Here is a 22,545-nt window from a genome sequence, read left to right on the forward strand (position 1 = left end):
TGCAAATGCTACTTGTCAGTCCAAGCCTGGATATGGTCCAGATCTTGCTGGATTTGGACAGGAACTGCTTCACTATCTGAGGAGTCATAAACGCTGCTGAACATTGTGCAATCATCAGCGAACATCCCTGCTTCTGACTTTATGATGGAAGGCAGGTTATTGATGAAGATGGTTGGGCCTAGGACATTATCCTGAGAAACTCCTGCAGTGATGTCCTGGGGCTGAGATGATTGACCTCCATTCACCACAACCATTTTCCAATGTACCGGGTATGATTCCAACCTGAGGAAGGTTTTTCCCCTGATTTGTCTTGACTCCAGTTTTGTTTGAGCTCCTTAATGCCACACTTGGCCAAATGCTGCCTCAACATTGGAGGCTGACACTCTCAGCTCACCTCTGGCATTCAGCTGTTTGCACAGTAAGAAGTCTCACAACACCAGGTTACAGTGACCTCACCTGACGGAGGGGCAAACCCCGAAAGCTAGTGGGTTTATATCAAATAAACCTGTTGGACTTTAACCTGGTGCTGTGAGACTTCTTACTGTGTTTACTCCAGTCCAATGCCGGCATCTCCACATCGTTCAGCTGCCTGTCCATGGTTGTACCAAGGGTGGAATGATATGAAGAGCTGAGTGACCCTGTCAGGATCCACACCAAACTTCCTCAAAATTGCTGCTTAGATGAAAGTGCTGAGTAAATGCCGCTTACATGAAAAGACAATTTTACCAAAAACTATTGAATTTCATCCTATTGCGATTAAGTAGCAATGGAGGAGGCTGATTCTCACTCACACATGAGCTATGCTGAGGATTAACCAGACTCTCTCCAATTAAACTATGATCCTTGATTTGATAATTAAAACATATGAATTTACAATCCCAAACAGATTGCAATAACGTTTCTTTTGCAATGATCCTTTCATTGCTCATATTTATTCTGCTTTTCATTCTGTGCCAGGTGTCACATTTACTACCATGACAACAAATGCTGCTCTGTGGTTAATTAATTAAATCTGTATGTTTTGAATGCGCTATCAGGGTGAAGTAAGCTTTTACAACCTGCGTGCAGACATTTACACTTAACTGCTACTGATTTTTTCAGCACGCCTATTCTCCTGTCACCAAAATTCCCTATCAATAAAAGGAAATGAAAGTGATTAAAACAGATTCTGACATTCAAAAACAATGGAGATCCTGGAAAAACTCTAAACCTGATGCTAGTGCTTTGTCTCATTCTGCAATAATCATCCCTGGAAAAATATTTCCACATGGCAAATAAGATGTAACAAAATGTTTCTATCCTCTAAAGACATTTAATACTTGAGAGCTAAACACAGCAAAGTAAAACAGAGGTGGTTATAGATCAGATACACAAATAATGGGGGAGATGATCACAGTTGATTGTGCAAATAATAGAAAAGCTTTCTTATTCAGGTGAAGAATTAAATGACCTGTCAAGTCTGTATTTGGGCATTGAAGCATGTTCACTGGGCATAATGGAAATATTTTCAACAAATATTTTGCAAATGTTTTCAAAATTAATCATTAGAATTTAATGGCAATTTTAATCAGGTGAGCAACAGATGGGGTCTTCCAAATTCATTTATAGGATATGGATGTCATTGGCTGAACCAATATTTATTGTCCATCCATAATTGCCCTAGAGAAGGTGGTGATACACTGCCTTCTTGAATCACTGGAGTCCCTGTAGTACAAGTGCACCCACAGTGCTGTTAGGGAGGGAGTTCCAGGATTTTGACCCAATGACAGTGAAGCAATAGCACCATGAGGAGTGACTTGGAGAGGAACTTCCAGATGTTGGTATTCCCATGTTTCTGCTATCCTTGTTCTTCTAGATGGTGGATCTGGATTAAGAAGATGTTGCTGAAGGAATCTTGGTGTGTTCCTGCAGTACATCTTAAAGTGATACACAACGGTTGCTACTGTGTGTGGTGGGAGGATTGAATGTTTGTGGAGGGGTACCAATCGAGGCAGTTGCTTTGTCCTGGATGGTTGGTTGAGCTTCTTGAGTGCTGTTGGAGCTGCACTCATACAGACAAGTGGAAAGTATTCCATTACATAAGAACATAAGAAATAGGAGCAGGAGTAGGCCATCTAGCCCTTCGAGCCTGCCCCGCCATTCAATAAGATCATGGCTGATCTGAAGTGGATCAGTTCCACTTTCCCGCTTTCTCCCCATAACCCTTAATCCCCCTGTCTATTAGAAACCTATCTACCCGTGACTTAAATATATTTAGCGAGGTAGCCTCCACCAGTTCAACGGGCAGAGAATTCCAGAGATTCACCATCCTTTGAGTGAAGAAGTTACTCTTCGACTCCATTCTAATCTGCAACCCCCCCCCCCCGCTTATTTTGAGGCTCTGTGAGTTGTGGGGTTGGAGGAGATGACAGAGTTCAGGAGGGGTGGAGCCATGAGGGATTTGAAAATAAAGGAATTTAAAAATGTAAGCATTGATTATCCAAAGCCACTGGGCACAGAGATGACAGGTAAATAGCATTTGGTGCCAGGAAGGACATAAGCACCAGAGTTTAGGATGACCTCAAGTTTATAGAGCACAGAAAGTGGGAGTTTGGCTCAGAGTACATTGCAATAGTCATGTCTAAAGTTAAGAAAGGCAGAGTGAGGGTTTCATCTGCAGAGAGCTGAGACAGGGGCAGGTTCAAGCCTAAAGATAGACAGAGCAGCCATGGTGGTTCACTTCCAGAGCTGGATCATCAGAGAGATGGAATCCATGCTGTCTGAATCTTAACAGCTCAGAGCACTTCAGGAAGGTTCCAGCAGATTGGAAGGAGTTTTAAGCAGCTTTTGTCTTTAGTTTTAAAAAATAGGTATTAAAATGGCAACATCAGTAATCAGAGATTTGCTTCAGGAAATCATTAGGGATGTAAAACACGACACTACGATAGAGAGCGACATAATAGGAGTGTTATGATGGTCATGAGGACCTGGAGGGTGCTTGATAGATCTCCCGGTGGGCTTTGTGGACTACAAGCTCTCCTATTGAGATGGTGGAAGCTTCACCAATAGGAAGTGTTCAGCAGGGACTTCTAAAACTGTTACTTTACCCAGACTGTTTGTAGGTCCTGAAAGTGGTGAACTATCCGGGTTTGAGCTGTGGGAGCACTCTCTTTCTTGCTGCAAAATAAAGGGTGCTGGGTGACTGGAAACTGACGTTCGGTTGAAATGTTAGATTGGCGATGAGGATGGGATCATTCTTTGGAGGCCCCGAGTAATGGTTCCTTCCTTCCCCCAACCATCACCCCCCCACCCTCTTTCCCACTGGATTACATCCAATATTTTAATAGAACTGTATAATGGTAACCCTGGAGTATCAAAAATGAAGTATCTAGCTAGGAGACACGTCTGGTGGCCCGGTCTTGACTTAGAGTCACAGAGTCATAGAATCATTGAGGTTTACAGCATGGAAACAGGCCCTTCGGCCCAACTTGTCCATGCCGCCCTTTTTATATAAAACCCCTAAGCTATTCCCAATTGCCCACATTTGGCCCATATCTGTCTATACCCATCTCTCCCCTCTCAACTTAAACCTATGTCCTCTAATTTTAGACTCCCCTACCTTTGGGAAAAGATATTGACTATCTCGCTGATCTGTGCCCCTCATTATTTTATAGATCTCTATAAGATCGCCCCTCAGCTTCCTATGCTCCAAAGAAAAGAGTCCCAGTCTATCCAGCCTCTCCTTATAACGCAATGAGGAGACTTAAATATTACAAACTTGGTAAAGCGATGTGGGAATGGCCTGGCTGCACATGGGTGTGTGCACATGTGGATTTACACGGCCCAATGTAATCATGGTGGACACACATGCCAAGTGGTTATAGGTGCACCACACGGGCTCCATGACTACTCAGGCTATGATTGAGAAATAAGGCAAACCTTCAAAATACACAGAATACCGCAAGTCTTGGTATTTGATAACTTCACTAGCAGTGACTTCCAGAACTTGGTATTCTGCATGGCATCCGACAAACTACACCTTACCACCCTTCGTCAACTGGACTGGCGGAATGGGCAGTTCAGAACTTCAAAAATGGTGTGAAGGAACATCTGGCCACATTCATGGAAACCAAATTGGCATGATTCTTACAGGACCGCACTGCACACCACAACAGATATTCCTCCTGTGGATCTGATAATGGGAGGGTGACTGAGCCCGTTGGTCCCAAACTTAACAAAAAATGATGATTCTGCAAGAGCTTTCCCATTGGGTGACCTGGTTCACATGAGAAACTTCAGGGATGGCCCCAGCTGGGTGTCTGGGATGATCATGGAGAAAACACAGCACGGTAGCACAGTGGTTAGCACTGCTGCTTCACAGCTCAGGGTCCTGGGTTCGATTCCCGGCTCGGGTCACTGTCTGTGTGGAGTTTGCACATTCTCCCTGTGTCTGCGTGGGTTTCCTCCAGGTGCTCCGGTTTCCTCCCACAGTCCAAAGATGTGCGGGTTAGGTTGATTGGCCATGTTAAGAAATTGCCCCTTAGTGTCCAGGGATGTGTAGGTTGGAGGGATTAGTGCGTATAATATGTAGGGATATGGGGTAGGGCCTGGGTGGGATTGTGTTCGGTGCAGACTCGATGGGCCGAAGGGCCTCTTTCTGCACTGTAGGGCTCTATGATTCTATGAAACCGGAATCAGTATCATACAAGTTAAAGTTCCTTGAAGAAGCTCTTGGACCATCTCAGAGCCAGGGAGTCCATAACTAAGGAGGGTCTATTACTGGCCATGGAGATGGCCACTGCCAGTGCCAGTCCTCAGTTTGAAGCTGATTCCATGGTAATCCGTCCGGATAGTGAAGATATGGACCCGGACTTGGGGGATGAAGAATTAGGAACCCAGGCTGAAGCAGAAGCTGAGGCTGAACCTGTTTCAGCAACCCTTCGATGCTCCCTCCAGAAATAAAGGTCTCCTTTCTGGTTTACAGCACCTGACCCAGCCTCGCCTTTGGCAGACCTCCGACTGATTGCTAAATGGTGCAACTGGGGGTTTAGGAGAGACTTTGATCTAAGGTGCGAGGAATGTTATGATGGCCATAAAGGCCACAAGGGGTCATTGATGGGTCTCCCTTATTGGGCAAGCAAAGGCTTGCTGTTAAACCTGCTACTTCACCTGGACCAGTGTTGTAGGTCCCAAGGTGTTACACTACCTCGCTGTGAGCTGTTGGATTGGTCTCTTTCTTAGAATCATAGAATCCTACAGTGAAAAGGAAGCCATTTGATTCATCTTGGTACAGAATAAAATCGCTTGTTAATGGAACACTGATGTTCAGCTGAATTATTACAAGGGACATCCACCAAAGCTTCAAAAAGCAAAGAGTTCTGACAAATTTGATTATAATTTGCATTTGCAAAAAGACCGTTTATCTATAACACAGATGAGTAATGTGGGATATGAATTTCAATGCCAGTGTGATACCATGTATGTAGGCTGTAAGACCTAATGACTCACAGTTCAGATCAGACAACACATTTCTTTGGCTGTTTGTTTGTAACAGGCAAAATACTGTTCAGAGCAAACCAGCCCATGCCTACAAAACTCAGGATATATTCTCCAACTTTAGGTGTAATTCTGCAATTGGACAACATATACTAAACAATCCTGATTTTGCTGAAAACTACACTAACAACCAATTTAAGGGTCAGAGAGTCATAGAGGTTTACAGCATGGAAACAAGTTCTTGGCCCAACTTGTCCATGCCGCCTTTCTTTTTTTTAAAAATCTGTAAGCTAATCCCAATTGCCTGCATTTGGTCCATATCCCTCAATACCCATCATACCCATGTAACTATCTAAGTGTCTTTTTAAAAGACAAAATTGTACCCGCCTCTACTACTATCTCTGGCAGCTTATTCCAGACACTCACCACCCTTTGTGTGAAAATATTGCCCCACTGGACACATTTGTAACTCTCCCTTCTCACCTTAAACCTGTGCCCTCTAGTCTTAGACTTCCCTACCTTTGGAAAAAGATATTGACTGGCTGATCTGTGCCCCTCATTATTTTATAGACCTCCATAAGATCACCCCTCAGTCTCCTGTGCTCCAGAGAAAAATGTCCCAGTCTATCCAGCCTCTCCTCATGACTCAATCCATCAAGCCCCGTGGCATCCTAGTAAATCTTTTCTGCACTCTTTCTAGTTTAATAATATCCTTTCTATAACAGGGTGACCAGAATTGCACACAGTATTCCAAGTGTGGCCTTACCAATGTCTTGTACTTCAACAAGACGTCCCAACTCCTGTATTCAGTGTTCTGACTGATGAAACCAAGCATGCTGAATGCCTTCTTCACCATTCTGTCCACCTGTGACTCTACTTTCAAGGAGCTATGAACATGTACCCCTAGATCTCTTTGTTCTGTAACTCTATCCAATCTCCTCAGATTATCAGTTGAGCTCACAGTGTGGTCACTTGTATGCTAGAAGCCACATATACTCAAATACAGGGCCCTTCATTTGCAAACAGAACAAACATGACCATACATTATACCTTTTTCAACCATAAAAAACACTCGGGGGACAGCCACTCCCTGATTCATCGTATGGTGATGTCTTACAAGACTAGAGTCAATTCAAATTTAAAGGTTGTCAAGAAGGCGTACGGTGTCTTGGCGTTTATTGGTAGGGGGATTGAATTTAGGAGTCGCAGTGTAATGTTGCAACTGTACACTACTCTAGTGCGGCCGCACTTGGAGTACTGTATGCAGTTCTGGTCCCCGCATTACAAGAAGGATGTGGAGGCGTTGGAGAGGGTGCAGAGGAGGTTTACTAGGATGTTGCCTGGTATGGAGGGGAGGTCCTATGAGGAGAGACTGAGGGATCTAGGGTTGTTTTCGTTGGAAAGAAGGCGGCTAAGAGGGGATCTTATTGAAACATATAAGATGATTAGAGGTTTAGATAGGGTGGATAGTGATAGCCTTTTTCCTCGGATGGAGAAAGCTAGCACGAGGGGGCATGGCTTTAAATTAAGGGGGGGTAGCTACAGGACGGATGTCAGGGGTAGGTTCTTTACCCAGCGGGTGGTGAGGGATTGGAATGCCCTGCCTGCTGCAGTTGTAAATGCGTCTAGTTTGGGGGCGTTTAAGAGATCTCTGGATAGGTTTATGGACGAAATGGGATTGGTATAGGCTAGTGGGTCATTGTTTTTGTAACTGGTCGGCGCAACATCGTGGGCCGAAGGGCCTGTTCTGCGCTGTAATGTTCTATGTTCTATGTTCTAAAACAAAGCTTGGTAGTTAATTGTTCCCTGGTATATTCTCCACATTAACCTTCTAACAGTCAGAATCCATTTGCTAACTAATCGGTACCTTTTTGTGCAGTATAAGCTTTGTTCTATTTGAGATTTGATATTCTGACAAACATCCTGATGAGCTAAAACCAAGAGCTACAACATGTTTCTTTTATCAGCAATACAAAAATAATGTTTATTCACATTCTTTTAGTCTCTTTGTTGTAATGAACACCTTAAAACATAAAATTTTGTCAACTATTAACTGGAAGTTAGGATTTCTTTCCATGGGGATTGCACCGTCGCTACTTAAAAAACCGTGTCCAGTTCTCATCTCCTCCCATGGTGGATAAACGTTGAGGGTTTGGAGAGGGTGTGGGCCTGGAGGATGGGGGTCACAGTGATTAGTGCTCTTGCCTCACAGCTCCAGGGACCTGAGTTCGATTCTCAGCTTGGGTCACTGTCTGTGCGGACTTTGCATGTTCTCCCCATGTAAGTGTGGGTTTCTTCTGGGTGCTCCGGTTTCCTCCCACAGCCCAAAGGTGTGTGGGTTAGGTACATTGGCCATGCTAAATTGCCCCTTAGTGTCCTGGGCTGCATATGTTAGAGAGGTTAGTGGGGTATTTATGTGGGGTTATGGGGGTAGGGCCTGGGTGATACTGTTGTTGTTTCAGGCTCAATGAGCCAAATGGCCTCTGTAGGGTTTCTGTGATTCAATGAGGTTTCTAAGAGGATCAGAATTAGAAAATGTGTTCCAGTTTCAGTCTATTCCAATGAAATAATTTCAGAACAGCCAAGATTTTCAGGTTGAAGTTGCTCATGATTAGATGTTAATTAGGTGCCAGGCAGTTATTTTTCAGAGAATGACAGGACTTCTGGAACAGGTTGTCAGCGCGCACAGTGGCAAACAGTTCATGGAATTAAAAGAACAAAAGAACAAAAACAGCCCGGGAAACAGGACCTTCGGCCCAACGAGCCCGCGCCGCCATTTTAACATTACCAGTCCCCCCTCCACCCATGACCCTTATCTACGCTTATGGTACCTTCAGGTGAGAGCAGTTGTTGCTTCTGGCTGGTTGGGAGATCACCTCCAGCATAGAATCATGCAGACAATAGCAATCACCAGAACTAGTTTTGATCTTCAAGCGCGCTTCGAGAACTAGTTCCAAAATATTTCACCCAGACGGCCTCTTCTGGGAGATCATATGGTTTTGTGTTAGGGGATGTATGTGTTCTGATGAGTCTGTCTATCACTGCAAATTTCTCAGAACATTTCAGTCAATCACTGTCTCAGTCTAAATGCAGAATATTATTTACAGTCCGGAATGAAACCTTATCCATCAGAACAGAACTCAGTGCTGATGTTGAATTGTGTTGTAATAGAATACATACTTTAAATTGACAATCAAGGATGGCTGTTCCCATTATGGGAAGGGAATATAAACCTGGGGCGGGGGGTGGGGGTAAATTTTCTGATTCAGTTCACTGCAGGAATCATTACGGGCAATGTGGGAATTTTGAGGGGTTATTTAAAAGTCCATTGACCTTGAGTGGGATCGCACTGACCTCGCAGTGGGTGTGATTGGAAAGTCCCACCCACAGTGTGTGGGAGGAGCTGTGTGGAGGGAATCTATGAGTTTGCTGCTTTGGAAATCGACCTGCTTTCAGACACAGGCTCGCTTCAGATTCATTCTTACTCAATGTAAAATTATTGAATGAACGCAGGAAAGGGGTAATCTTAGGAAAGCCCATGGCTCCAATTACAAGGAGCAAGTGGCATCAGACACAAATGGAGCATTGAACAGAATGTGGAGAATCTCAGATTAGTCCGATTTTGGAAATATACCAAGGGCATGGTGCCTTGAAATTATTGTCAGCAAATTGAAAAGAGATTGGCAGCAAAAACAATTATACCAACCCTGTAAGAGAGAGGAGCCAGTGCGATTGGGAAAGGGCAATTTGACCATTTGATGCACTCTACAGAAATAGGTGATTTGAAATAGTTTCTGGGACTTGAAGTCTGTCCAGCCAAGCTGTATGTAGAGTCAGTGCCAGAGATATCGAGTGCTGTAAATAGCAGAGTTTGGAATGCAACATACAGGATGCAAGGCTGAGCTTCAGATTACTATTCTGATGCTGGGGATCAATAACAACTCTTTTACAGTACAGGAAACTCACAATACTAACTGTAGCCATGAATTGTACAAGATAATTGTGATATTATACTGTAACACTTGTAAAATCATAGAATCCGTACAATGCAGAAAGAGGCCATTTGGCCTATCACGCCTGCATCAACAACAATCCCTCCCAGCCCCTCTCCTGTAACCTCACACACTTACTCTGACACTAAGGGGCTACTTAGTATGGCCAATCAGCCTAACCTGCACATCACTGGACTGTGGGAGGAAACCGGAGCACCCAGAGCAAACCCATACAGATATGGGGAGAACATGCAAACTCCACACAGAAAGTGACCCAAGCTGGAATCGAACCTGGGTCCCTGGCAATGTGAGGCAGCAGTGCTAACTACTGTGTCAAACAGTACAATCATGCAAATCACTGATTTCAAATCTAATCAAAATTCTTTAAAATTTTTGAGAGTCCTTTGTATCAAAGTATAAGATTAATTACCATGGATTAGAGAATAGACACACATTAATTTAACGGTAGCAGATCAAAAACACACAATACAAATCCACACCTCAGTGAAAACACTTGGAAGACAACAAACTCTCATCTTCTTGCTTTTTTGCAATCATTGCTTGAAAATCAGAACTTTGTCCTTTTGCGCTCTCCAAATAAATAACTGACAACAAAAGTAATCAGACCAAATTAGTTGCCGAAATGCTGGCAGTCAAATCAATTTGAACCAACTATTGGGTTATTGCAAACTGAGGAGCTGTTCTTTTGTTGATGACTCACTGTAAAACCAGGCATCACTGAGCCTGAGTTCAGGCAAATGTGTTCAGAACAATCCCTCATTAAAAAGCAGAAAATGTGGAAATAATAACCAGAGTTATGTGGAAATAAATTCAGGCAAGAAGCAACAATTATTGAAAATCACACTAAGGAAAAGTCAACCAAAATGTATTCTGAAATGTTAAACTCTGCAGTAAATAACAAATATATTGTTGTCTCCCTGGGCTGGTCTGATCTTGTTAGGATCATGAAATGATTCATACAAGCATCTTATTATTTGAATTTTGTCATTTTTAGTTAAGTTAAACCTTTATTCCTGGGGGAGGTAAATCTGCAAATATCTGAAACTAGCAAATGGGAGAGGAATTAGAGGCAAAGGTCCTTCTGATTATTCTATGTGACGATCATAAAACATAGAACCGTACAGCACAGTACAGGCCCTTCGGCCCTCGATGTTGTGCCCAGTCTAATTGCTGGATCAATCAATCTCTTACCTTGGCATACGGTGCCATTCTCCACAGGTTCGTAGCCAGCTTTACACATGCAGCGCCCAATGGGTACCATCCACTCTCCGTCTCCATTACAGTACAGTTTGATTGGTACATCCACCTCCTCGGCATTGGCAACACAACTCCCCCGGGCCACCACCAGCGATGTACTCTCTGCTCCAGAAAGAGTCTTCTGGAAAATTGCCCCATTCTTGATAACCCGTGGGCACATTCGATAGAAGACCCTGACGGCAATCAGGGACATGCACCCACCATAATCCTGAAATGCCAGGTAAAAGCCATTCTTCGACACTGGCCCAAAACTACGGACCTCTGTGTTTATCTTCATCACTCTCCCTCCCAGATCCACCTGGGAAAAGCTTTCATCTGCTGCAATCGTATCAACTTTCATCCAAGGGTTCTCCATCCAGTATGGAGTTATCTTGGTTGCTGAGTCTGTATTAGATTCGTAATAGTAGAGGTTAAAGGTCTCCTTACAAGAGCCGGGGACATTGGGAATACTGCTGCAATCCCGTACAGAAAACTTCATCTCCACATGGATACGCTGAGCCCCTTTCCGTTTGATGTACTTGGTACGGAGCCAGTTGTTCTGACTGGCTTCAAACACATTGCACACCTGGTATGTCCTTATTGTGTTCATAGTCTCATCGTATCCACTGACCTCCTCCCACTGTAACAGAACCACAGACACAATTAACAGTTGCACAATGTAATTTGATAATCATTTTGGAACACATTCATTCAGATGACTCTTGTTTCAAGCTCAAAATCAGGCTGCAGCCACACAAATGCCAACACAGCTCCCCACGCAGTTCCTTCTTCTCGGAATCCTGACTTTACCAAATGATGCCAGTTACGGAGTGATGAGATAATCCTGTGGTTAGCTATATGCAGGTGGAGGGTATGGAAGGGCTGTCTTACGAGGAAAGATTGAATGAACTTGGGCTGTTTTCCCTTGAGAGACGTCGGCTGAGGGGGGATCTAATAGAGGTTTATAAGATTATGAAGGGGATAGATAGAGTAAATGGTGGTAAGCTTTTTCCGCTATTAGAAATGGATAGAACGAGGGGTCACGGGCTTAGGGTGAGGGGGGCTAGGTATAAGACAAATATTAGAGGGCAGTTTTTCACGCAAAGGGTAGTGGGGGTGTGGAATGCACTACCGAGTAAGGTGGTGGAAGCAGGCACGCTAGGGTTGTTTAAGAGTCACTTAGACAGCCACATGAGCGGGCTACATATAGGGGGATATAGCAGGCCTTACTAAACATTGTAGGCTTGGGATTACGTTTTTGCCTCAGGGATGTTACAGTCTTTGCCTGTTTAATAATGAATTTTTTTGTCTCCACAGGCATTTAAGTCCAGCAAGGGGCATGCATGCGGCAGGTTGTAGTGGGCTGCTCTTGGACGTTGCTTCGGGAGTTGTCTATTGCTTCATGTCGTTAGTGTGCTTAAACTGGACCATCTCGAGGGCAGCATGACAGCTCAGAGACTATCTCTGTTGCTGTGCGGACACATGGATTTGGGCCTGTGTCTGTGGGAGTTTGCACGTTCTCCCCGTGGTTGCGTGGGTTTCCTCCGGGTACTCTGGTTTCCTCCCACATCCCAAAGATGTGCTTTTAGGCTGATTGATTGGGTACTAAATTGTCCCTAAATTGGACCTCCCTGATCCTCGCACATTAGGCGTAGACTAAAATCATGAATAGGACACTGAGACAGTGGGACGGCGGCGCGGGCTCGTTGGGCCGAAGGGCCTGTTTCCCGTGCTGTGTTGTTCTTTGTTCTTTGTATTAACTGGGGAGTCACCTGTAACTATGGCTACTGAAGTGGAGATGCACAATGCGTGCCGCTGTCTTTCATAACCTGGTAATCGGATTTGTGACATCCACCACCAACAAGACAATGATGAATAAAGTAAAATGGTCAAACATGATCAGCCGACTCAACAAAGCTGTTTGAATTTGCAAGCACAAATTATGAATATTTCATTGGTTGAACTCTGGTGAAAGGGCAGTTAGAATAATGTTTTGTTCTGAAACCTTTTCTGAGCCTGCTTAGCTGTCTCTGTATTTCCCATTCCAAGGATACTGTTGAAAATGATAAACATTTTAAGAGATTTAATTAGACTACAAACAGTAGTAGTGTTGAACAAATACTTCACATCTTTAACCAATGAGAATGAAGGTATGGAACTCAGGAAGAGAGATTGTGAGGTTCTTGAGCAAATTGACATTGGGAAGGACAAGGTATTGGAGGTGTGGGCAGGTTAAAAGTAGACATATCTACAGGTCTGGATGAGCTGTGTCCCAGTCTGGGAGGCAAGGGCGGTAGGAGATTGCAGGGGCTCTGACCCAAATTTTTAATTCCTCTCTGGCCACGGGGGAGGTGCCAGAAGACTGGAGAACAGCTAAAGTGGTTCTGCTACTTAAGAAGGGTTCAAGAGTTGCAGAGAAAACCAGGCAACTAAAGACCAGCGAGCCTCACATCAGCGGTAGAGAAACTACTGGAGAAAATTCTGAAGGAATTTTCACATAGACAAGGCTTGATCAGGCATAATCAGCACGGCTTCGTCAGATGGAATACAGGATGATTTGATAAGGTGGATTCAAAATTGGCTCAGCTGAAGGAGACAGAGGGTGATGACAGAAGGCAGTGTTGGTGACGGGAAGCCAGTGTCCAGTGGCGTTCCGCAGGGATCTGTGCTGGGTCCCCATTATTAAAAATGACGTTGATCACATGGTGGGAGATCGCGGCTCCAAGAAGATCTCAACAGGATGGTCAAATGGGTAGATAAGTGGCAGATGGAATTTAACCCTGAAAAGTGTGAGGTGATGCACTTTGGAAGGAGTAATTTGACAAGGAAGTACTCAATGAATGGTAGGACACCAGTAAGTTCTATGGAACAAACAGACCTGGGCATGTTTGTCCACAGATCTCTGAAACTGGAAGGACATTCTGGTAGCATGGTGAAAAAGGCAAATGGACACTTGCCTTTATCAATTGAGGCATAGATTACAAAAACAATGAAGTCATGTTGGTGTTGCATAGAACTTTGTTGAATCCACAGCGAGTGTACTGTGTGTAGTCCTGGTGGTCACATTCTAGGAAGGATGTGATTGCACTGGAGCAGGTGCAGAGCAGATTCACCAGGATGCTGCCTGGAATGAAATATTTCGGTTCTGAAGAGAGGCTGGATAGGATTGGGTTGTTTTCATTAGAACAGAGAAAACTGAGGGGCAACCTGATTATGAGGGGCAGGGTGAATAGGGAGCAGCAGTCATGAGGGGACACCAGATGAGGGGCAGGAGGATCTATATTCTCTGTAATTTAGAAGAATGAGGTGATCGAACTGAAACATACAAAATTCTGAAGGTGGAAGCTGAAAGGTTGCTTCCGCTGGGAATCTAAATTCGTGGGACACAGTCTCAGGATAAAGGGCGGCTCAAATACATACAGATAGGGAGAAATTAGTTCTCACAAAGGGTTGTGAATTATTGGATTTCTCTCCTGCGAAGAGAATGCTTCTTTATTGAATATATGTAGGGCTGGGATAGACAGCTTCTTAATGTCTCAGGAAATTAAGGAATATGGGGAGTGGATGGGAGACTGGAATTCAAGTCCAAGACCCACTATGACGATATTGAATGGGTTCGATCTACCCCTCCTCCTACTTCTTATGTTCTTGCTACTTTATTCTAACTCAAGTAAACATTTTCACTTTATGCAACTTACATCTGTTTACTGCTTCTATATGGTGGTGGTGAGCCCTCTACTCATTTAGTTTTAGCCCTTCCCAACCCTACTAGTGAACCTCCCTTGAGAACATTCACTGCAGTTGTCAGTTCAATGCCTCCAGTGCTGAGTGCTGGTTTGAGAGTGGTGCCCAGCCCACAGACTGCAGCACGGCCTGTGTCTTCCTGATATCCACCCACCCGCTTTCCTGACCTCTCACCATCAGTGGTGACCACCGCCTGGAACACATGGTCCAGAAAACTCTCATCCTGCCGGGTGCTCCGCAGTGACTCCAGCTGCCCGCCAAGTTCAGAAAAGCTGAGCTGGAGTTGAAATAGCTGGAGACGTTTTCGATAATGAGGGGACACAAGTACAAGGTCACCCAGAGGTATGAAATATCCTGACATACTCCCACATGGTGCAGGAATTGGGTATGGAAAAAGGACATAAAGTTAACAAGCAGATCAGCCATAATTTGGCACATTCCAGGGGCCGAATTACAAAATAATTGTGCTAGCATCAGCTCCTTTGACAGAGTTCTTCAATTTCTCCCACTTTGTTTCTCTTTCCCCATAGCTGCATCAATTCCCTTTTAAAAGTTATCAGTGATTCTGCTTCTATCATCCTTTCAGATCCTAATAACTTGTTGTGTAAAAAAATTACTCTTCATCTTCCCTTTCCTTTGGTTACCTTCAATCTGACTCCTTTGGTTACTCACCCTCCCTCCACTTGAAACAATTCTGACTGTCTAAGTTCACCATAGTTCTGAAAACTCTCTTCATCACCCCTTAACCTTCTCTGCTCTGAGACCAGAAAAACAAAATAACCAAATGTGAAGTTCACAGAGTGAGTGGTTGGAGTTTGGAATGCTCTGCCTGGAAGTGTGGTGAAGGCAGGTTCAATGGAGGCATTCAAAAGGGAATGAGATGATCATTGAATAGAATAGTGTGCAGAGCTAAGAGGGAAAGGGCAGGAGAATGGCACCAAGTCATGATGCTTGTTTGAAGGGCTGGTGCAGATACGATGGGCCTCTTTTTGCATGGTAACAATTCTCTTCTCCAATCTCTTCGTATAACTGAAGTCACTCAGCTGTGATACCATTTATCTGCACCCTTTCCAAGGTTTTGGCATCCTTCCCGAACTGGACACAGTTCTGCAATTAAGGCAATCAGTGATTTATAAAGTTTGTTGCTTTTTCACTTGATGCCTCTATTACTAAAGTCCAGGATTGGCTATTTCATCTGGATCTGTTTAATCTGGAAGAAAATATCAGTGTGAAGGAACACCAACAAGTAGACAGCACTGAATGCGTATGCAACATCATCAACAATTTAGCATTAGTATTGGAGGAAAGTATTTAGATATATTGAGGAAAAGTTGGAAGGAATAACACCAGGACAGAGTCAGTGTATTATTAATCTCTCAGAACATGGGACTTCCAAACTGGGGCAAAACTGGGGCAGAGGTCTGGATGGCATCAATAAAAACTGTCATAAATCTTGTTGGATGGTCCATTAGGATCAAGGATTGGCCTTTTGTGATTCATGCATTAACACATCCAGATCCCTCTATGTTTCAGAGCTATAGAGTCATCAAGGTTCACAGCATGGAAACAGGCTCTTTGGCCCAAATTGTCCATGCTGCCCTTTTTTTAAATCCTGAAGCTAGTCCCAATTGCCCGCATTTGGTCCATATCCCTCTATATCCATCTTATCCATGTAACTGTCTAAATGCTTTTTAAAAGACAAAATTGTACCTGCCTCTACTACTACCTCTGGCAGCTCATTCCAGACACTCATCACCCTCTGTGTGAAAAAATTGACCCTCTGGACACTTTTGAATCTCTCCCTTCTCACCTTAAACCGATGTCCTCCAGATTTAGACTCCCCTACCTTTGGGAAAAGATATTGACTATCTAGCTGATCTGTGCCCCTAATTATTTTATAGATCTCTATAAGATCACCCCTCAGCCTCCTACGCTTCAGAGAAAAAAGTCCCAGTCTATCCAGCCTCTCCTTATAACTCAAACCCTCAAGTCCCAGTTGCATCCTAGTAAATCTGTTTTGCACTCTTTCTAGTTTAATAATATCTTTTCTATAATAGGGTGACCAGAACTGTGCACAGTATTCCAAGTGTGGCCTTACCAATGTCTTGTACAAATTCAGCAAGATGACCCAACTCCTGTATTCAATGTTCTGACCGATGAAACCAAGCATGCCGAATGCCTTCTTCACCACTCTGTCCACCTGTGACTCCACTTTTAGGGAGCTATGAACATGTACTCCTAGATCTCTTTTTTCTGTAACTCTCCACAATGCCCTATGATTAATTGAGTAAGTCCTGCCCTGATTCAATCTCCCAAAATGCATCACCTTGCATTTATCCAAATTAAACTCCATCTGCGATTCGTCAGCTCACTGGCCCATTTGATCAAGATCCCATTGCAATCCTAGATAGCTTTCTTCACTGGCCACTATGCCACACAATCATTGGTGTCATCTGCAAACTTACCAACTCCTATATTCTCATCCAAATCATTAATATAAATGACAAATAACAGTGGACTCAGCACCGATCCCTGAGGCACACCGCTGGTCACAGGCTTCCAGTTTGAAAAACTACTCTCTGCAACCACCTCCTGGCTTCTGTCATCAAGCAATGTTGTATCCATTTAGCTGCCTCACCCTGGATCCCGTGAAATTTAATCTTATACAACAATCTACCATGAGGTACCTTGTCAAAGGCCTTGTTAAACTCCATGTTGACAACATCAACTGCACTGCCCTCATCTACCTTCTTGGTTACCCCTTCAAAAAGCTCAATCAAATTTATGAGACATGATTTTCCATTTACAAAGCCATGCTGACTGTCCGTAATCAGTCCTTGCATCTCTAAATGCCTGTGGATCCTGTCTCTCAAACAACTTACCCACCACAGATGTAAGGCTCATTGCCCTGTAGTTCCCAGGCTTTTCCCCGTGGTCCTTACAGCTCTACAATTTCTTACTATTTAGATAATGTTTCTCTTTTAAGCTTCCTGCTAAAATGGACAATTTTACATTTGCCCATTTAATACTCCATTTGGCAAATTTGCCCACTCACTGAACTGATGTATGTCCCATTTTTGTCTCTTTATGTCCTCTTCACAACTTACTCTCCTGCCCATATGTCATCAGCGAATATGAAGACTATCCCTTTAATCCCTTCTTCCAAGTCATTTATATGAACTGTAAAAACGCTGAGGCCCCGGTACTGATCCTGATGGCTCTTCATGTACACAGTCACAGAGTACACAAAAACTTCCTACACCCCATCGAACCTGCACCAACAAAATTACACTAAATCTACACTAATGCCACTTTACAGCACTTGACCCGTATCCTTGAATGTTATGATTTTTCAAGTGCTTATCCAAATAGTTTTTAAAGGTCCTAAGGTTTTCAGCCTTCACTACTTTCCCAGGCAGTGCATTCCATATTTCCACCACCCTGAGTGAAAAAAAATCTCAAATGCTCTCTGAATCTCCTGCCCTCTCATGACTGACCCCTTAGCCAAGGGGAACAGTTGCTTCCTACTCACCCTGTCCATACCAATCATAATCTTATACGCCTCTATCATGTCGCCTCTCAGCCATGTCTGCTCTAAAGAATACAATCCAAGACTATCCAGTCTCTCCTTCTAGCTGAAAAGCTCCATCCCAGGAAACATTCTGGAGAATCTTCCCTGTAACCCCTCTAGTGCAATCACGTCCTCCCTACGGTGAGGTGATCAGAACTGCATTCCAGCTGTAGTCTAACCAACATTCTGTACGACTCCAACATTACGTCCATGCTCTTATACTCTATACCATAACTGATAAAAGTAAATGCCTTCTCAGCTACTCTATTAATTTGTTCTGCTGCCTTCAGGAATTTCAGTGTTCAGACAATGGCTGGGGGCTGGGCATCGGTGGTCGGGCATCGGGAGGTCAGGTATTGAGGGTGTGGGTTCAGGTATCGGGGGAGTTATTGATCTGACATTCGGGAGGGTCGGACATTGCAGGGGGGTTATCAAAACATCGGAGGGGTCAAACGTGGAGTTTGTGGTGACATTATACTGTTAATGGCCAAATTCCCTCCAACTTCATTTTCAACTTTGCTGATGAGACCACCATAATGAATTGGATCTTAAACAATGATGGAACAAAGTTCAGGAAAGAAATAGAGAATCTGGTGAACTGGTGCGACAACAACAATGTCAGCAAAATGAAGGAAACAGTCATCAAGAAGCACTTAGAGGACAAGCCCCTGTCTACATCAATGGTGATGAAGTGGAAATGGTCAACAGCCTCAAGTGTCTATGTGTCGAGATCGCCAACAACCTGTCCTGACCCCTCCACACTGATGCTATGGTTAAGAAAACCTCTAATTTCTCAGGAGGCTGAGAAAATTTGGCATGTTCACTGTAACTCTTGCCAATGTTTACAGATGCACCATAAAAGGCATCTTTTCCGGATATATCACAGCTTGGTATGGCTCCTGCTCTGTCCAAAACCACAAGAACCTACAAAGGGTTGTTAACAAAGTCCAGTTCATCAAACAAAGTAGCCTCCATTCTCTTTCACCTTCTTCCATCAGGGAAAAGATACAAAAGTCTGAGGACACATACTAGCCACAAGAATAGCTTCTTCGCTGCTGCCAGCAGATTTTTGAATAGACCTAATTTATCATAATTTGATCTTTCTCCACACCCAACTATGACTGCGATACTATATTCTGTATCTTCTGTAATGGGTTCATAAAGGGTCGGTCATGTTTGACTAATTTAGTAGAATTCTTTGAGAACATTACATGTGCAGTGGACACTGGGGAACCTGTGGATGTGGTGTATCTGGATTTCCAGAAGGCATTTGACAAGGTGCCAAACCAAAGGCTGCTACATAATAAAGGTGCACGGTGTTGCAGATAAGATATTAGCATGGATAGAGGATTGGTTAACTAACAGAAAGCAAAGAGTGGGGATAAATGAGTGTTTTTCTGATTGGTGATCAGTGACTAGGGGTGTGCCTCAGGGATCAGAGTTGGAAACGCAATTTACATCGATGATTTGGAGTTGGGGACCAAGTGTAGTGTGTCAAAATTCACAGATGACACTAAGATGGGTGGCAGAGTAAAGTGTGCAGAGGACACTGAAAGTCTGCAAAGAGATATAAATAATCTAAGTGAATGGGTGAGGGTCTGGCAGATGGAGTACAATATTGGTAAATGTGAGGTCATCTATTTTGGTAGGAATAATAGCAAAATGGACTACATTTAAATGGTAAAAATTTGCAAAATGCTGCTGTGCAGAGGGATCTGGGTGTCCTTGTGTAGGAATCTCAAGGAGTTGGTTTGCAGGTGCAGCAGGTAATTAAAAAGGCAAATGGAATGTTGTCCTTCATTGCCAGAGGGATGGAGTTTAAAAACAGTGAGGTTATGTTGCAGCTGTATAAGGTGCTGGTGAGGCCACACCTGGAGTACTGTGTACAGATTTGGTCTCCTTACTTGAGAAAGGATATACTGGCACTGGAGGGGGTGCAGAGGAGATTCACTAGGTTGATTCTGGAGTTGAGAGAGTTGGTTTATGAGGAGACACTGAGTAGACTGGGGCTGTACTCATTGGAATTCAGAAGAATGAGGGGAGATCTTATAGAAACACAGAAGATTATGAAGGGAATAGATAAGATAGAAGCAGGGAAGTTGTTTCCACTGGCGGGTGAAACTAGAACTAGGGGGCATGGCCTCAAAATAAGGGGGAGCAGATTTAAGACTGAGTTGAGGAGAAACTTCTTCAGAGGTTCTCTGAGTGAAGAAGTTCTTCCTTTTCTCAGTCCTGAATGGCTTACCCTTTATTCTTAGATTGTGACCCCTAGTTCTGTACTTCCCTAACATTGGGAATATTCTTCCTACACGTAGCCTGTCCAGTCCCATCAGGATTTTATGTTTTTGTGAGATCCACTCTCATTCTAAATTCCAGTGAGTACAAGTGCAGTTGATCCAGTCTCTCTTAATGTCAGTCCTACCATTCCCAGGAATCAGCATATCCAGGGATCACTGGATTCATTGGTCTCACCCTTTTTCTTCATTGGAACATGTTGGCCCTGTACTCTCCCGATTTCCTCCTGGAATGTGCCTTGCTGTTCTGTTACAGATTTATCTAAAGTTCTGCTCCCAATCCACTCTGGCTAAATAATATTTAATCTTATTCAAATCAGCCTCCCCGAGTTTAGAGCTTTGATTTCAGGCCCATCCTGGTCCTTTTCCATAATGATTTTTAATCTAACGGAGTTGTGATCGCTGTCTGCACAATGCTTCCCCCACTGATACTTCAATGGCCCAGCTTTGTTACCGAAAAGTAAATCCAGGACCCTAATCCTAATTCTCTTGTAGGAATTTCTGCAGAATAGCTTTTTAAGAATTTTGTTTTCTCTAAATTTTTCACACTACGCCTTCTCTGGTTAATGTTGGGGAAGTTGAAAACCCCCATTATCATGACTCTATTTTTATACACTTCTCTGGAATTTGCCCACATATCTGATCTTCTATTTCTCTCAGCCTGGTGGGGGGTCTATAGAACACTCCCAGCAATATGATTGCTCCTTTTTGGTTTTTAACTTCTACCCATATGGCTTCATTTGAAGAACCTTCTAAGTTGTCGTCCCTCCTTATTGTTGTCAGTGTCTATCCTCCCCCTCTCTCAACGATGTCTCAATGACATCACACCCTCATGGTTTGATTTGTGCCTCAACCCATCTGCCTTGTTCGTCAGACTCCTTTCATTAAAATAAATACCAACCAACCTTGCCAGACTCCCTTGTGCCTTATCTGGCCTTTAATTTCTATGTTTTCCTGACTCGCTTGCTGTCTCTTCTAACTTTGGCTGTGTTTATCTTTCTGCTGATCATTCTCTTATTATCCCACTCCCCTCCCCAACAACATGAGCAAACCTCCCTGCAAGGGTGCTGGTCCCATTTCAGATCAGTTGTAACCCATCTGCCTTGTACAGACTGTCCCCACGGCCAGTCCCAATGCCTCAGAAACCCAGCATCCCAGAAATCTAAAACCCTCCTTCCAGCAACATCGCTCCATCCACACATTCATCTGGATTATCCTTCTGTTTCTATCACAGATTCTGGTCACTTTTTATCATAAAACCCCTTCAGTGCAGAAGGAGGCCATTCGGCCCATTGAGCCTGCAGTGACTCTCTAACAGACTGTCTCACCGAAGCCTGCTCCCCCGTCCTATCCCTTTAACCCCACACATTTACCATTTGGACACTAAGAGGCAATTTAGCATGGCCAATCCACCTAACCTGCACATCTTTGAACTGGGGGAGGAAACCAGAGCACCCGGAGGAAACCCACACAGACACGGGGAGAATGTGCAAACTCCACACAGACAGTGAGCCAAGCCAGAAATCAAACCTGGGTCCCTGGCGCTCTGAGGCAGTAGTGCACCGTGCTGCCGAGATTTAACTCACTAGCACACAGCACTGAAAGTAATCCTGACCTTCTGGGTCCAGATTTTCAATCGACTTCCTAGCTCCCTACGCTCTGTTTGCAGAGCCTCATCCCATTCTCGAGCTAGATTGTTTGTACCAATACGGACCATGATCTCTGTCTGTTCGCCCTCCCCCTTCAGAATGCCCAACAGCCGTTCAGTGACACCCCTGATCCTGAATCCAAGGAGGTAACATAGAATCCCAGAGTCTTTTTTGCAGCCACAGAAATGCCTGTCTGTTTCTCTTACAATTGGATCCCCTCCACTACAGCCCTGCCGATTTTCCTCCTCTTGCTGAAGTTATCAGTCACTGCTTTCACTCGCCATCATCTCCCCCAACAATATCCAGAATGGTACCTTATCCAGTGAGGACATCAGCTGGGTTCGTAACAATGGCTACATTGCTCTCATATTCTACTTTTTAAAAATCTTTTTAACAACATTTTGGTGGCATTCTGCTCATCTCTCAACACTCCTAAGCCTCAGACTCACAAGGTGGCGCTGTTATATGAATTTAGTAGCTTATGAAGTCAATAGAAAAGAGGACACGACTGAAACAAAACAAAAATAGAATCATTCAACTCATCTGCCTTCTTCATCAGACTC

General features: G+C 43.9%; 1 protein-coding gene across 2 annotated transcripts in view; it reads right to left on the reverse strand.

Annotated features, from left to right (window-relative positions):
• LOC145335786 (ephrin type-B receptor 2) overlaps positions 1 to 22,545 on the reverse strand; it is a 606,760-nt gene that overhangs the window by 278,520 nt on the left and 305,695 nt on the right. For both annotated transcript variants that reach the window (XM_080181518.1, XM_080181517.1), the window contains exon 3: positions 10,680 to 11,364. In XM_080181518.1, the coding sequence (XP_080037644.1) occupies positions 10,680 to 11,364 (685 nt within the window). The remainder of the gene's footprint in view (positions 1 to 10,679; positions 11,365 to 22,545) is intronic.

The sequence above is a fragment of the Carcharhinus amblyrhynchos genome, unplaced genomic scaffold, assembly GCF_965287045.1.
Source record: "Carcharhinus amblyrhynchos unplaced genomic scaffold, sCarAmb.v2.hapA scaffold_41, whole genome shotgun sequence".
NCBI lineage: Eukaryota > Metazoa > Chordata > Chondrichthyes > Carcharhiniformes > Carcharhinidae > Carcharhinus > Carcharhinus amblyrhynchos.